Consider the following 17,152-nt stretch of genomic DNA (forward strand, 5'->3'; position numbering starts at 1 on the left):
AATTTTCATTAGACCATTAAGATACAGAGAAGATAGAGATGAAGCAAAGAGCAGATGAAAACACTAAAAATCAAGTAAATCATAAGTATTCTAAAATTTATAATAGATCTACTGCATCTATAAAACAACAGAATACTGTGTTCATAAAATAATCAGAGAGAAGAAGAAAGAGAGCTTGGAAATTAAAAACATGAGAGCTGAAATTAAGAATTCAATATAAGAGTTGGGTTAAAACGTTAAAATATTTCAAATAAACATAATTAAAATACATAAAGAAAACTACTATGAGAGAAAAATGTAAGAAAAATAAGAGGATCAAACCAACTCACAGGAGTCCCCAAGAGGGCAGAGAAAGGAAATGGGAGGAAAATAGAAAAAAAGTATATGGAAACAATTTCCAAAACCAAAGGACATACGTGTCTAGATTGAAAGGTCCTGATTGTCCAACATAATAAATAAGATTCTCACTAATGCATGCAAATATGAAATTTTACAGTATCAGGAGTAAAGAGAATATCTTAAGAAACTCCAGGAAAAAATTTATGGAATAGTCAGGAATCAAAATGGCATTAGTCTTTTACATACAAGTCCTGGCACTAAAAGTCCTTTAGGGTACCTGAGGGAAAACTATCATCCTAAAATTCCATACCCAAGCAAACTATCAAACAAGTACAAGGGAAGGAAAATAAGATATTTTCAAATTGGAAAGAACATACTCAAAAAAGTTCCTCCCACATTCCCTTTCATAGGAAGCTACTGGAAGACGTGTTTCAACAAAAAGAAGGAGGGGGAACAACACAGAGGAATATGTGGACTCAGGAAACAAGATTAAGAGCAGGAAGAAGCCAAAGAAACACCCAGAATGATGAAAAAAGAAGTCTCAAGGTACAGTTGGGCAGCACATTTACAGAGCAACTCTTCTAGATTAGAGAAGATTGATGGAAGGTGTCAGCTCTCCAAGAAAATCTCAAACTGATGTCTGTATTTGGGAAAAAACTTGGTAAGTGTGTGACAAAACATTTGGAAAAAAAGTAGTGACAGGCACACAGAAAACTAAGCAAATGAAAAAAATTATTAACTCTAGTTAAAAACAAAAAGTAAAAAGAAACATAATTATAAAATAGTACCTAACTCAGGATGTTTAACTTGATTCCTTCATCTTCACCTGGCTCACTTGTCCTTGTCCTTCAGCCCAAGAAGTCTTTCTTGACCTCCCGTCCCACGTTCAGCTAGATGTCCTTTTGTGCACACCCACAGCACCCTGTATTTCTCACAACAAGTACCTTTTTATACTTGATTGTTTCTGTTGGTAAATTGCCTTTTTCTATGTCTATCCTGTGAGTTCCTTGAGAAAAGAGGCACCTAGCACATTAGTAGGAAAGACGAGAAATAGACATGCTTACCTTTGGCTCTGTCCACAAAGTCTCTCCTAGTATGAGAAATAAACTGATTTGATATGGCCTTTCTGACCTCATCCATTGAAGCAGAGATTTTCCAAGGGAAGTAGCTCTTCACTGATGTGGATTGGCCTGGAGGTAATGTCCAATGAAAGGGGTCCTACCAATACATACACAATTTTCAAAAAAACCCACATGGGTTCACCTAATGGTTTGTGTGTGTGTGTGTGTGTGTGTGTGTGTGTGTACGTGCAACCAGGCACCTCACTGCAGATGCTGTGTGCACAGGAGCCTGTCCACAAGAGCTATCGGTTTACCCAGCTATCAGTTTACACAGGCACTTTGTCACTTTCTTGATGAAAGAAAATGTAATTGCAAAGTCCAAAGAATTGTGCCTCCACTAGAAATCTTCAGACAAGACCAGAGGAAGAGAAGACCCCATGAATTTTAGCGTTGGCCATGGCTAAGATAGCTGCTGCTTTGCCTTGGGAGCTCTAAGTCCTCTCTCCTCTTTGCCTCTGAAGAAATTTATGATTATAAAACTTGGGACCTCCACCACCTCTTTCCATTTTCCCTCTCTTCCATCTCACTTCCTATTTCCCTGAGAAAACTGAACCTTCACAGCCACCACACCTCCTCCCAGCCACAGCATGATGATAGAGGAGCTGCTGGGCCACCCAGCAGGACCTGACCCCACCTGGCATCCTAAAGCCTGTGTTTAGTCTACTCCAGCACACCACCCAACAATTCTCACCTCTCTCTTGCAACTTCCATTACTCCCTCTCTCCTGGGTACCTGTCATCAGTACCCATGCCTGCCTTTATTTCTCCATCTTATAAAGAAAACTTCCTTCACCCTACTTGCCCCTCTGGTTACTAAAATATTTCTCAGTTTGCCTTTACACTGAAATTCCTCAAAATAGTTAAGAATACTCCACTACCCCAATTTGTCTTTCAAGTCTCTTTTAATCTTCAGGTTCTCACTCCATCCCCTTCCTTCCCTTATAATTTCTCTATGTGAATTTCACTCCAATTAAAAACAATTTATTTTTAATGAGGGCGTAGGGAAGAAGTAGTTAGAAATAAATGTGAAAAGGTGGACAAAAAGAGTTTAAGAAGAACAACTGTAGATGATGAAGGATCTTTGGGATACATTCAAATCTCAGTTATGAATTATTGATACAGTATTAAATTCAACAGATATGCAAATATTATCTTACTTGACTGGTGTGAGAATTGTGGCTCCCAATCTCTCTTGGACTTCCAGCTTTGATCAAATCTTCTTTAGAACATAACTTCCAAGAGTACTCATCATTGTAATGTGTCTGATTGGGAAGAGGATCACTAAGTGAATATGTATATCCTAAACTTCGGATACTTTTTTGACTACAAGAAAAGACAGTGAAAATTAGAGTAAAGAATTAAATACTAAGCTCACAACAGTACACATATAAAAGAATTTCACTCATTACATTTTTTAAAAAAGACTGGTTGGATTAAGACTTGATGCCAGAAATCATTTAATTTCCAGAATTCCCTAAAAAGAAACAATCCTGTATCTTAGGATGGATCCTAAAATGAAATTTTAAAAATTAACAATAGGAAATTCATTAATTTTTTAAATTCATTTTTAAAGAGTTGAGTACTCTCTTGTAAAGTAGTACTTCAGTGTCACCAAACAGTCGAGGAAGAAGAGTGTCTCTCTATAGAAGTATTCCAGTTAACAAAAGGAAAAAATATAAGCATTAGGATATCACTGCTTTGCAAGTCCCTAATGAAACAATGCATCCAGGCAGTGATCAGCAGTTTTCATTCATGGCTCAAAAAGAGGGACCACCAGGTTTGATGTGCTCTTGATAGACATGTACACTACAACCCATATAATATTACTGCTAAAATATTCAACCTGAATCTAATGAAGTTTCTGGAATGTCAGATTACAGGAAATACATGAAACTAGAAATATTTTAATAACATGATGGGAGTGAAATCAGAAAAATCCATAATCCATTTTTTCAACAAAGAAGTTCTCAGAGAAAAAAAAAAGGAGAGCCTGTAGATTAAGTGAGGTAAGAGCTATAATAACCAAATAGAATGCGTAGACCTTATTTGGATTCAATTTCAAATCAACTAATTTTTTAAGGTTTTTAAAAAATTTTTCCTTATTTTTTAAATTGTTGTCCTATTACAGTTGTCCCATTTTTCCTGATTGCTCTCCCCTGTCCTGCCCACCTCCCCTCTCTCTCACAGTCAATACCCATCCTGTTGTCCATGTCCATGGGTCATTTATATTAGTTCCTTGACTATACCCTTCCCTGTCTTTCTCCCTTCCCACCATCGCCCCTCCTGTCTGATCACAGTCTGTTCTATTTTGCTTGTTTGTTTTGTTCATTAGGTTCCTGTATTAAGTGAGATCATATGATATTTGTCTTTCACCACCTGACTTATTTCACTAACCATAATACTCTCCAGTTCCATCCATGTGGTCTCAAAAGGTAGGAGTTCCTTCTTTCTTTTTGCTGCATAGTATTCCATCCTATAAATGTACCACAGTTTTTGATCCACTCATCGACTGATGGGCACTTAGGCTGTTGCCAGCACTTGTAAATAGCACTGTTATGAACATAGGGGTGGCATAGGTTTTTCTGAATTGGTGTCTTAGGATTCTTTGGGTATAATCCTAGCAGTGGAATCGCTGGATCAAAAGGCAGTTTCATTTTTAGTTTTTGGAGGAAATTCCATATTGTTTTACATAGTGGCTGCACCATTCTGCATTCCCACCAACAGTGCACTAGAGTTCCCTTTTCTCCATATCCTCACCAACTCTTGTCTGTTGATTTGTTAATGATGGCCATTCTGAATGGTGTGAGGTGGTATCTCATTGTGGTTTTAACTTGCATCTTTCTAATGGCTAGTGATGTTGAGCATTCTTTCATATGCCTATGGACCCTCTGTATATCCTCTTTGGAGAACTGTTTATTCAGGTCCTTTGCCCATTTTTAAATTGGTTTTTCTGTTTTCTTGGTGTTGAGATGTATAAGTTCTTTATATATTTTGGAAATCAGACCCTTGTCAGATGTATCATTGGCAAATACATTTTCCCATATGGTTGGTTTCCTTATCATCCTGCTGATGTTTTCTTTCACTGAGCAGAAATTTTTAGTTTGATATAATCCCATTTGTTTATTATTTCTTTTACTTCCCTTGCCCTGGGAGCTATATTGGCAAAAATATCTCTCCATGGGATATCTGAGATTTTACTGCCTGTTTTCCTCTATGACTTTTATGATGTCACGGCTACATTTAAGTCTTTTATCTATCTTGAGTTTATTCTGGTGTATGGAATCAGTTGGTGGTCTAGTTTCATTTTTTTCATGTCCCTGTCCAGTTCTCCCAACACCGTTTGTTGGAGAGGCTATCTTTACTCCATTGTGTGCTCACTCTCCCTTTGTCAAATATTAATAGACCATAGAGACATGGGTTTATTTCTTGGCTCTCTATTATGTTCCATTGATCTATATGTCTGTTCTTATGTCAGTACCAGACTGTCCTGATTACAGTGGTCTTGTAATAGTCTGATATCAGGTATTGTGACTCTTTGTACTTTGTTCTTCTTTCTCAAGATTGCTTAGGCTATTTGCTGTCATTTTTGGTTTCATATAAATTTTTGAAATATTTGTTCTAGGGCTGTGAAATATGTTATTGCTATTTTAATAGGGATGGCATTGAAACTATGAAGTGCTTTGGGTAGTATGGACATTTTAATGATGTTGATTCTTCCTATCCATGAACATGGTATATGCTTCCATTTATTTGTATCCTTCTTTTTTCTTTCTTCAGTGTTCTGTAGTTTTTCTTCTTGGTTAAGTTTATTACTAAGCACTTTATTTTTCTTGTTGCTATAGTAAATGGGATTTTAGTCCTCATTTCCCTCTGTGATATTTCATTGTAGTATTATGGAAATGCCTTTGATTTATGAATATTGACTTTGTACCCTGCTATTTTGACAAATTCACTTTTTAGGTTGAGTAGTTTTTTGGTGGAGTCTATAGGATTTTTCTATGTACATTATCATGTCATCTGCAAATAATTACAGTTTTACTTCCTCCTTTTCAATTTGGATGCCTTTTATTTCTTTTTCTTGTCTGATTGCTGTGGCTAGAACTTCCAAAACCATGTTGAATATAAGTGGAGAGAGTGGACATCCTTGTTCTGATCATGATGTAAGAGGAAAGCTTTTAGTTTTTGCCCATTGAGTATGATGTGGTGGCAGATTTCTTATAAATGGCCTTTATTATGTTGAGGTATACTCCCTCTATTCCCAGTTTGCCAAATGTTTTTATCATAAACAGGTGCTGAACTTTATCAAATGCTTTTTCAGCATCTATTGATATGATCATGTGATTTTTGTCTTTCATTTTGTTTATGTGGTGTATTACGTTTCTTAATTTGCAAATATTAAACCATCCTTGCATCCCTGGGACGAGTCCCACTTAATTGTGGTGTATGATCTTTTAAATGTATTGCTGAATCTGGTTTGCCAATATTTTGTGAGGACTTTAGCATCTGTGTTTATCAGCCATATTGACCTGTAGTTTTCTTTCTTTGTTGTGTCTTGACTTGGTTTTGGAATTATAATAATACTGGCCTCATAGAAAGAGTTTGGGAGTGAGTCTTCCCTCTTCCTAAATTTTGTGGAATAGTTTGAGAAGGATAGGAGTTGGTTCTTCCCTAAATGTTTTGTAAAATTCACCTGTGAAGCCAGGCTTTTGTGTGCCTGGAGTTTTTTTATTACTGCTTCAATTTCACTAGGTGTTATCAGTTTATTCAGGTTTTTTCTTCCTCTTGATTCAGTTTTGGAAGATTATATGTTTTCATAAATTTGTCAGTTTTACCCAGGTTGTCATATTTCTTGTTATATAGTTGTTTATAGTAATTTCTTATAATCCTTTGTATTTCTGTGTTATCAGTTGTGATTTCTCCTCTTTCATTTCTGATTTTATTTATTTGGATCCTCTCTTTTTTTCTTGATGAGTCTGGTTAAAGACATGTCAATTTTGTTTATGTTTTCAAAGAACAAGTCCTAGTTCTATTGATCCTTTGAACTGTTCTTTTAGTCTCTATGTTATTTAATTCTGCTCTGATCTTGATTATTTCCTTCCTTGTACCCACTCTGGGCTTTGTTTTTTTTTTTTTTTTTTTTCTTCTAGTTCTTGTAGATGTAGGATTGCATTGTTTATTTGAGATTCTTCTATCCTTTTCAGGTAGGCCTGTATTGTTATGAACTTCCATCTCAGGACTGCTTTTGCTGTGTCCCATAGGTTTGGGGCTGTTGTATGTTCATTATCACTTGATTTCAGAAACTTTTTGATTTCTTCCTTGATGTCATTGTTAAGCCACTCATTATATAATAGCATGTATTCATTCTCCATGAATTTGAATGTTTTTGAGTTTTTTCCTTGAGGTTGGTTTCTAGTTTCAAGGCATTGTGATCTGAGAAGATGCTTGATATAATTTCAATTTTCTTGAATTTATTGAGGCTTGTTTTGGGTCATACCATGTGGTCTATCTGAAAATGTTCCATGTACATATGAAAAGAATGTATATTTCGCTTTTTTGGTGTTGAAAAGTTCTATATATATCAATTAGGTCCATTTGATCTAGAGTGTGGTTCAGTGCCAAAATATCCTTAATATTTCTTTGCTTCGAAGATCTGTCCATTGTTGATAATGGGATGTTAAAGTCCTCTACTATGAGTGTGTTGCTGTCAATATCCTTCCTGAAGACCTCCAAGATTTTTCTTATATATTTGGGTGCTCATATGTTGGGTGTATATATGTTTACAAGGGCTATATTTTCTTGATGGATTTTTCTCTTAAGTATTACAAAATGTCCTTCTTTGTTTCTTGTTATGGCCTTTGTTGTGAAATCTGTTTTATCTGATATAAGCATTGTTACACCAGCATTTTTTATGTCCATTTGTTTGAAATATTTTTTTCCATCTCGTCACTTTCAATCTGTGTTGATCTTTTGTTCTGATGTGGGTCTCTTGTAGATAGCATATATGTGGGTCATATTTTCTTATCCATTCAGCTACCCCATATCTTTTGATTGGTGCATTTATCCATTTACATTTAAGGTTATTATTGATAAATTCTTATTCATTCATTGTCATTTTTACTCTTTGTATTGTGTTCCTCTGTCTATCCCTGTTTCTTCATCTTCTTAAAGCAGTCTCTTTAGCATCTCTTGCAGTGTTGGTTTGGTGAAGATGTATTCTTTTAGCCTTCTTTCATCAGGGAAACTCCTTATTTCACCTTCCATTTTGAATGAGAGCCTTGGTAGGTAGAGTAGTTTTGGTTGTAGGCCTTAGTTTTTCATTGCTTGGAATATTTTTTACCATTCCCTTCTGTCTCGCAGTGTTTTTTTTTTTTGAGAAATCTGCTGATAGCCTTATTGGAGCTCCCTTGTATGATATTAGCTATTTCTCTCCTGCTGCCTTCAGAATTTTCTCTTTGTCTTTGAATGTTGCCATTTTAATTATGATGTGTCTTGGAGTGGGCTGTTGGTGTTCATCTTCATTGGTACCCTCTGTGCTTCCTGGATTGCATGACTTTTTTCTCCCAAGTTAGGGAAGTTTTCTGTCATTACTTTTTCAACATGGTTTTCTATCCTTTGCTCCTCTTCTCTTTCTGGTATTCCTATGATATGGATATTATTACATTTAATGTTGTCTTGCAGCTCTCTTAAAACTTCTTCATCCTTGTTCAGTCTTTTTTCATTTTGTTACACTGTCTGGGAATTTTTTTCTACATTATCCTCCAGCTCACTGATCTGATCTTCTGCTTTATCTAATCTGCTTTTGATTCCTTCTACTGTGTTCTTCAGTTTAGGAATTGTATTCTTTATTTCCTCCTGGGTCTTACTGATAGTTTCTATGTCTTTTTTAATGCTGATGTAGTGCTCAGTAAGTTTCCTGTAGTTTCCCTGGAGGCCTTTATAGTTTCCCTGGAGTTCTTTAGCATTTTCTTTGTGCTTGCTGAGCTCATTGAGCTTCCCTGTAATCATTATTTTGAATTCCATGTCTGATAGTTTGCTTATCTCTATTTCATCTAGCACTCTTTCTGGGGTTTCCTCCTTTTCTTTTGATGGGGGGTTATTTTGTTTCTCTGTCTTCTCATTTTTTTGTTACTTTTTGTTTGTTTCTGCTTCTTAGATTGATCTTCTTTGACTTTCTGTCTTTTTATTGTAATCTTCTGTGGTAGGAGACCTGTGAGATTCAGTTGCACAGTCTCCTTGACCTCCTGAATTTGATGTCCTTTGGATGCCCTTTATGCCATCTGTTTGGGCTGTCTGGTTGTACTTGAGTTTTGGTTGTTGTTGTGTGGCTCTTTGGTTGGTCCTTCCGTCCAACTAGCTGACTGAGAGTCACTCCTCCTACCATGTCTTGTATACTGTTGTAGAGGTTAACTTTCTTTACCAGTACTGTCCCTGGCGACATCAGTTCATGTTCCAGTCTGGGCCTAGGCAGACTGTTTGAGACTATCACAGATCTACTGTCTTTGTCTGTCTCCTTTAGTTGTTAATCTATTCAATCTGTGATCAGCTGTCAGGCTTAAGCACCCAGGGTGGGGCCAATTAGTTCCTGCATGCAGGGTTATTTCTTCCCCTCAGGCTGATGCCACTTGGAGGGGAGTGGTTTGCCTGCAGTAGGAAAAATGAGCCAGCACTGAGATCTGGTTAGCTGCTCCCTCAGTTCTTTCCCAAAAGCTACTGCCCCAAACTCTTCTTAAGCATCTCTAGTTCATTCTGCCCTCCTTCTGCTAGAGCCCAGGGTAAGTGGGTACCAAAGTATTTTCATATGTGGTCCTTTTAGAGTTCTTTGTCTCTAGCCATTTCCCTCAGGCCAGCAAAAAAACCCAGTGGCTTTTTGCTTTTCACAGCTGGATGCTATTTTACTTTCTGATATGTTGCTGTAGGTTGGGAAGGTCAGCTGGGGGTTTAGATCTCACCCTTCTCAGGGGGAACCCCTGGCTGCTGAGTTGTTTCTCCATCTCTTCAGCTGCTATCCATGGGTGCCCAGCCAGATGTCTTGCATCCCTGCACATCCAACCCATCACATTGTGATGAAACAGCCTTTTCTCTTCGTCCATAATTATAATGCTTCTCTCTAGCTAGTGGTCAGTTGGTTATTCTGGATGATTTCTCCACAATTAAGTTGTATTTCCAGATTGATCCTGGGAGGAAGTTAGTGTAGCTTCCACTACTCCTCCACCATCTTTGATCTCCCAACCTTTTTTTTTTTAAAATTATGACACAATTGGGGAAACCTGATTGCTGATTGGCTATATTTGGTATTAATATAAATGTTAGGTGACATAATAGTATTGTTATATATTTTTAAAGAGTCCTTATCTTTTAGAGATATATAAAACTTATTCAGAATTTAAATTATATATAAAACCTGGAATTTGCTTCAACATTAGCCAGTGGGAAGGCTGGGTGGAGGGTGCACATAAAAAATTTCCATGTGTTCTTGATTACTGAAGCTGGGTGATAGCTGGAGATTTATTGTGTTCGTTCGTTCGGCAGCTGTCCATCTCGAGAGACGATGGTGTAGCTTCTCAAGAGTCCATCTGCACTGCCGAGAATGGTTGTGCAGTCCGACTCGGGAGTGACACGGTATCTGTCTCCTCCCGTGTTGAATCGACATCTTGCGATGACACTGGAGTGTCCTCTCCAGTGAAGCTGAAGCTACAGAGCCTGGGCAGGGTGATATGGAGGGTCTGCTGTTGCCCATGCAGCAGACCCCCCCTCTCTTCGCAGCTGAAGGGTCCAAGGGAAAGACGGAGTCAATACAGCTTGGCTTCAGGTGCGCCGCAGGAGTTGCCGGTGTTGACTACAACGTCAAACCGCCTTAGGGACTCCGGCTCCGGATTTTCTGTCGGGGTTTACTCCCTTAGCCTTTCCCCTGAAGAGGTATGCCGCAAGGCAGCGGAGGTTTTTTGGAGTCAGAGTTTTCCTTCTCTGATGTGCCCTGACTGGAAGATCGAACCAGCGACACTTAGCTCGCAGGCCGACGCTCAATCCACTGAGCCAAACCAGCCAGGGTATAGATTACGTCTATAAGAAACCATACTTCTGGAAAGTGGAATACAGCTGGATGATAACTATTTTACTTGTCATCCAGATGTGTGGTCCTAAACCAAACAGAAGTGATCACAGGTACATGAAGATTCTCCATAGGAAACAAGCACAGTAGTTTTAAAGGGACTGATTTTCGGATCTTCATTTCTGAATACACTCTTTCCTAACAGGCACCTGCCTAAGAGGAAACCTGCATAGCTATGAGTCCTTTCTTTCCCACAGTCCTTTCTCCCTTCTCCACTCCATCATAGGGTCTTACTAAGGTGCATTACAACTCACCTGGGGTAAACCTCCAGCTGTGAGAGGTGCCCAGTGGAGAAAAACTTTGTCCTAGATTTCAGGGCAGCCCCCTTGTCATCCAATTCCACACTCTTGCCTAGGTCTCCCGCTTATTTCTGAGAGAGTGAAAGGTGAAGCTATAACAAGGGTATTACAGCCTGTGCGGGATGTTCTGAATTTAGGTGCAGTGCAGTGGCATCGCTTAGAGTAATCTCCAGTTTTCCATCTTCTAAAAATTATAAAACATTCAGTCTTCCTTAGGGAAAAGCCTCTGGGAAGAGAGCAGAGAATATAGAATACTTAAAATGTCTCTCTTCCCCACAGATTTAAAGCATTTTTTCCAGCATTTTCAAAATCTCTAGGATATGTCCTCAGATGGAAAGAAAAGCTTCTCTGAGTAGATGAAGCAGGAGGGGGTGGTGATAGTGATTCTTTTAAATGTAACTGGAATCTTTTCCAAAGTTACTAAAGTTTTAAAGATTCACTGGATAAAAGTGGTGCATAAAAATTTGTGACTTTTTCAGATTTTGTGTTCATCATTCAATAAGTTATTTAAATCTTATTTTTAAACACAATCATATTATGAAATATTTACCCCAATGCAGCCAGTCTTTATTTTATTTTATGTTGTAAAATATTAACAATACATGACAGTATATGCTGCCTTGCCAAACCAATTAATTTTCACCACATACAACTTTATCTTTTATTAAATGCAGAATAAATGTTTGAGTTGGTGTCTAAAGACTTCAGTGAACTTATTTCTGATTTCTGTAGATAGTTACTTTTTAATTATTCCCAAATGTTAAGCACTAAAGTTCTAGACACTTGAGAACATATTTAACTAAGGAACATATTTTTTATTATACTCATCTCTTCACAGATAACTTACATATTTTTTTGCATTATTTATATTGCTTGAATATAATTGATCATATTAGACCTGATTCTTTTCACACTTCCCTGTCTACTTTTAATAATCTTCCCTAAAATATTTATTCCATAATTTATCAGTAGTTTTCATAATATTCCTCATAACATATATTAACATTTATTGGAATTGGTAGTACAGTCAGATTTTATTTTGACTGTAAGCAAACCTAATTTTTCTTGTTGGTTTGACAACAAGGATTGATTTTACTGACAAGGTAAATATGGTGAAAATTGTATGAATTAAGTTTTTAGCTCCATGATTTTGATTAAAATAATTTTAAGTATGTGATGATATAACTTTTTATTTTAAAAAAAAGATTGTATTGGAAAACATTTATTGAAACTAATGTTCCCATTTTCTAAGTCCTTTATGAGTATATAATATTAAACAGATTTGCTCCAAGTAGAAGAGTAACATGTAATTTATAGTCATTTGTTAAGACATGCCTTTTCAGTACACTTCTCAGAAAATGAGACAGGAAATAACTCAATTACTGGATGACGACTCATCTAATTATTTGCTTTAGATAAAATTGAAAGAGTACCCACCCAGGGTGTCAGCCAATCAATCATTAAAAATACAATACAGAGTTCAGAGTGCTGAGTGACACTAAAGATACCTTTCATTCATGTCTACTTACTTATGTGAACAAAGTTCTCAACACCAGCATCTACAAATTTAAAAATATTTAAAGAAGCAGAAAAAATTAATGCTGAATGTGGTGTTATTCAAAAAGCAATAACACTCAAAACTAGATACATAAACTAATTGAAAACAAAACAGCCCCTTTTATCTCATTAAGATGTGGTTCCAAAAAATTTACTTTTTGTATTTAGTAATTATTAACATTTGTATTGTATGTATTGCTTTGAGCAAGTGTGTATTAAAAATTGTGATAACTCAATACTTAGGGTCACATAACATGTTTAAAAATTAATTTCAATTACTATACTAAAACAATTACCAAGAAGTATAATGGAGTAATCAATAAATTGCTCTTAAATACAAAATATATTATAGCAGGCTAAAATTCTATAGCAGGAAGTAGGATGGGACTAAGAGTTTAGAAGGAAAAGAAATGAAGTAAATTATCTATTAAAGAAGAGCTTGTTTGTGCATTGTTTAAAAGGATCAGGTAGCATGTATCAATTTTCTAAGGTATTTAGATTACCCATTGGTTATATTCAAAGAAAAAACTTAGTTTTATTTTTAATGTCAATATTTAGAATGGGCTTGAAGTTTTCTCTTTTTCAACTATTTAAGTTTATGATGAAAAGTTTTCTGTGAACTTAAACATGTTAAGTTTGAGGCCCACAGACCTAAACTTCATTAGTAACCATTTGTTTTCGGCTTTCATCCCAAGTGTTTCTTCTTCAGATAACTGTTACTGTCTGGGAAGCTGGCGGAATAATTACTGTCAGAGGATTAATCTCCCAGTGAAGGGGCATAATGTGACTCAGTGGGGTAGCCAATCACTCGGAAGTGAGGAGTCTTACAGCCCTGTACTTTTGGAAGTCTGTCATATATTATGCTGGAGAGAATGAATGCAACATATTTGAGGAACTTCTTAGCTCTAGTCACTGTGCTAGTACTTTCATTCTGTCCTTAGAACCATCACCAACCATAACACTGAGCCACAGATAGCTTGTGACTTGTCTCAGGTAGCAGAGATAACACAAATTAGAGCAGGGATCAAATGTTAGAATCCATTTCTCCCCAACTCTAAAGTCATGGTCTTGCCAATACTCCATTTGACTTCTTAATAATTTGAACTTTTAAGGTAAAAAGATCCTCTTCCTTGGAAACAATTTACAGAGTAAACACAGACAAGTGAAATGTCTCCATGCTAATTTCCCACCTACCCTTGATGCCCTGAAAGATGCCAGGGCTTTCTAGGCCCACTCTCACTCACCCACCAGTGAGTTCAGAGAGGTAGCTTATGAACAGAAATTCTCACCATCTGCAATTCAGTTGGAACAGGAGAAGTTGCTGACCAACATTGCTTTAGGAAGCAAAAAGTGGAAGAGTGAAGGTAAGGGTAAAGGGACTGTGGCCTTCTTCCAGCTTCTGAGACTACTGGTCACTTATCCATTCATTCAGTTGTCATTGCCTGCCTACGGTGGCTCAGATAATGGATTTAATTCACCCTCAGTGTTTAGGCAGCACAATTCTATTAGCCTAGTTATGGCTCTATTGTCAACCAAGACACACAGTAACTTGATTAAGAACCTGTGGGACTGTTTTCTTAGTTTTCCTGCAGGAGGTTTGGACACCGAAAAGGGAACACTCTCTGGTCCCTGGAGGAAAACTATGCATGCAGTAAGTCCTACCTGAGTGCATTCTTCATAAGCCCTCTCTGGGTACTCTTACTTGTTTTGAATTCTAAATAATAGAATACAAGTGAACAAATTCAAGTGTGCATGCCAATCTAACTCAGGTAGGGGTGTACCGAATTAAAGCAGGCACCGCTCCCATCTTCAGTGTGAATGCAGTCTTCATCATGGTGGCGTAGGAGTCCCAGTGGGTATCACCTGTTAGAAGTACAATAAAACACTTTTAAAAGAGTCAGGCCAACATATATTAATCAAATGTTGTTTTAATAATTAAAATTGATTTGCAAGAGAAAAACATTTTGTATGGTAATTCTGAGTCTAAAGGAATAAAGGCCAACCTGTGGCCTCCACTAAGAGAAGAAGCTCAATTCAATTATCTGAGTTTTTCTCCCTATATAAAAATAGGTCTATTGTTTTTCTTGAGAATTCATACATGCTATTTTAATGAGTTTAAGCAATACATAAAAACATAAAGCAAAATTTTATTTGAAATTCTGTAATCTTAAAATGTTCACTGTTTCTGATTTAGTGACCAACCTTTTTGTAGATAACATTAGACAAAGCTGTAAACACATGAAATGATTGTGCACAAAGGGGCTCAGAGTTTATATGTCAGGTTTCATTCTGGATGCCTTCTCCTGCTCCTTCTTCTCCATGCTCATTATCATTTGCCTCCCAGTCCCTCCATCCAGCTAGCCCATGTTAACAAGTGTACCTGTTTCTTCCCAGACTTCTATACAGGCTGATATAACTATATACTGATTTATATATACACTTATAAATACATTGACATACAGATTTTTGTTCTCACCATTTAAAAAATTAAAGGATATCCTGAAACCTATATAATTCCATTAACCAATGTCTCCCCAATAAATTCAATAAAAAGATTAAAAAATGGGTTCATATTACACAAAGTGTCTCTTTCTTCTCTGTCATATAACAGTGTCATATGGGAAACCCCTCGATCTCATCCAGTGTAACTCTAACTCATTCTTTGTAATGCCAACAGACACCAGAAGCTGGAAGAGTCAAGGAAGGATTCTCCCTAGAGCCACCAGAGGGAGTGCAGCTCTCTAACACCTTAATTTTGGGCTTCTGGGCCTCTGAAATGTGAGAGAATAAATTTCTGTTATTTTAAACCACCAGTTTGTAGAAATTTATGGCAGTCATTGGAAGTAACACAGCACTTAAGAACTTAATCTATGGTAATATTTTAATAGTAGTTAGTCCATAGCAGTTATCATCACCCTCATCCTATTTAGGGACAAAGCTGGGTAGTGACACAAGAGGCCCACCTTTTGAAGGGTGCCACTTCTGGAAGGGAAGGTGGAGAGATCCCAGACTGAATGTAAGAGGAAACTCGCCCAGGGGAAGGGAATTTTGGAGGAGATCCAGTGAGGTCTGGTGATCAAACCAAGGCGTCAACAAAGCTGCCCTCCCTTCTACTCTGAGCAGCTGGGACTCTCTAAACTGAGCTGGCAAAGCCTAGGAGGACAAGAGATAATTTTGTGTTGAGTCTGAGGCCCTTCTGTGGCATCCAAATGGATCTGGTATACACTTGGATATTTTAGTCTGAAAAGGAGAAGGAACATCCCAGTTAGAGTAAAGATTAGAGAGCCATTGACATCTTCATGGACTTGAAGTCCCGTGGCAGGGGTGGCCACTTCCAGAGGATGAAACCCGAGAAGGGTACATCTAGGGGATGCCCACATTTGCCCAACAAAAAGGGAAGAGGAGACAGTGAAAGAAACCAAGACTGGTGGCTGGAAAGGAAGAAGGAGAGCCAGGAGTGCTGCGCCTCCTCTTTGCTCTACCGCCATATAGAAACTGGGTGTTTTACATAGTTTTTGGTCTTAATCATTTTCATTTTCTACTCTCATTTTACAGAAATTAAATGCAATGGGAAGCACATTCCATTCATTCTTGTGGAACTACAATTGTAGAGAATTTGCAGTTGCTCTGCAATCCCCATTGCTTCGTAGTCCCCGTGGAACCACAGTTACCCAGTTAGAAGGCTGCAAGGAGTCATTACTGCCATGGGAAGGGCCAGGCTGGAGCAATCATGCCATCAGCATCACAGCTAGAGTGGGTCTCCCTCCACTGACACCAAAAGCTGAGTGAGTAAATTTGCTGCATTTGCATGCAAAAGTAGTTTTAAAAGCTTTACATCTGTTAAATACAAAATCACTTGGAAAGAAAAATCAGCAAAGGTTACAAGCAACAGCTGAAGGCTATAGTTTTCAGCCTCTGCTACTGCCACGTGAGGTGGGGGGCGGGTGATCAGGACAGCTGCCTCTGTGGTTTCCCTTGGGGGGCGTGTCCCTGCATTCTGCACTGCTGCCCCCACTTTCCGCGCTGTTTCTCAGGGGATCAAGATTTCCTGCTTAGGCTTTGGTTTTGGCTTTTTTTTTTCTCCTGGAAAAGCACTAGTCCCTCTTTTTTCCTGCCCCATGCCAAGTATTTCATGGGATGTTTAAAAGCACCTGAGCGTTTTAGGACGGGATTGGCAGGAAGAGTGTTGAGGGATGGATAGAGGTAAGGTCATAAACGCCCTTTCATTTTCCCTGACTCCCAGCCTCTCCTTAAACTGAGTCCCATCTTTGAGGGGAGAAGCAAATATCCTTAAAGACCAAAACAGCCTTTTTTGCCTCTAGTGTATCTTATCTCCAGGAAAGAATCCAGCCCCACCTCTGCACCACTTCCCGGCTAGCAGGGTCCACAACTTTACCTGGCCGGATCTTTGGGACGCATTGAGAGGAGTACGGGGCCTCCGGCCCAGGCTGTGCCATTCTTGCCTCAACAGGCAGTCCGGAGTCCTTGCTCAAGGTGGATCAGAGCTGCAGGCACTCGGATACTTTGTGACGCGTCGCCATGGAGACATGGGTCAGTTCTGCAGCTCAGCCCCAGCGAGCTTTGCAGGCGGCACAGAGAACTTAACACAGCAAGCTAGGTGATCATGTGAGGAAAACAAGATGTGCTTCTAGTAATATGGATACCTTGCTTTCATGTATTTGTACAGGAGCTTTCTTGAACATTGTCTTGTGTATTTGGGGAGATGAA

At 38.1% G+C, this 17,152-nt stretch overlaps 1 protein-coding gene across 1 annotated transcript in view; it reads right to left on the bottom strand.

Annotated features, from left to right (window-relative positions):
* Nucleotides 1-16,898, bottom strand: part of TEX26 (testis expressed 26) — a 28,477-nt gene extending 11,579 nt beyond the window's left edge. Inside the window, exons 1-4 of the mRNA XM_090275693.1 lie at nucleotides 16,821-16,898; nucleotides 14,206-14,287; nucleotides 2,617-2,782; nucleotides 1,404-1,557 (exon numbers count right to left, since the gene is read on the bottom strand). Of these exons, the coding sequence (XP_090131819.1) occupies nucleotides 1,404-1,557; nucleotides 2,617-2,782; nucleotides 14,206-14,287; nucleotides 16,821-16,881 (463 nt within the window). The 5' untranslated portion in view covers nucleotides 16,882-16,898. The remainder of the gene's footprint in view (nucleotides 1-1,403; nucleotides 1,558-2,616; nucleotides 2,783-14,205; nucleotides 14,288-16,820) is intronic.
* Between the last annotated feature and the right edge of the window lie 254 nt (nucleotides 16,899-17,152).

Source organism: Furipterus horrens, unplaced genomic scaffold (genome assembly GCF_987537825.1).
Source record: "Furipterus horrens unplaced genomic scaffold, mFurHor1.1.pri manual_scaffold_4, whole genome shotgun sequence".
Lineage (NCBI taxonomy): Eukaryota > Metazoa > Chordata > Mammalia > Chiroptera > Furipteridae > Furipterus > Furipterus horrens.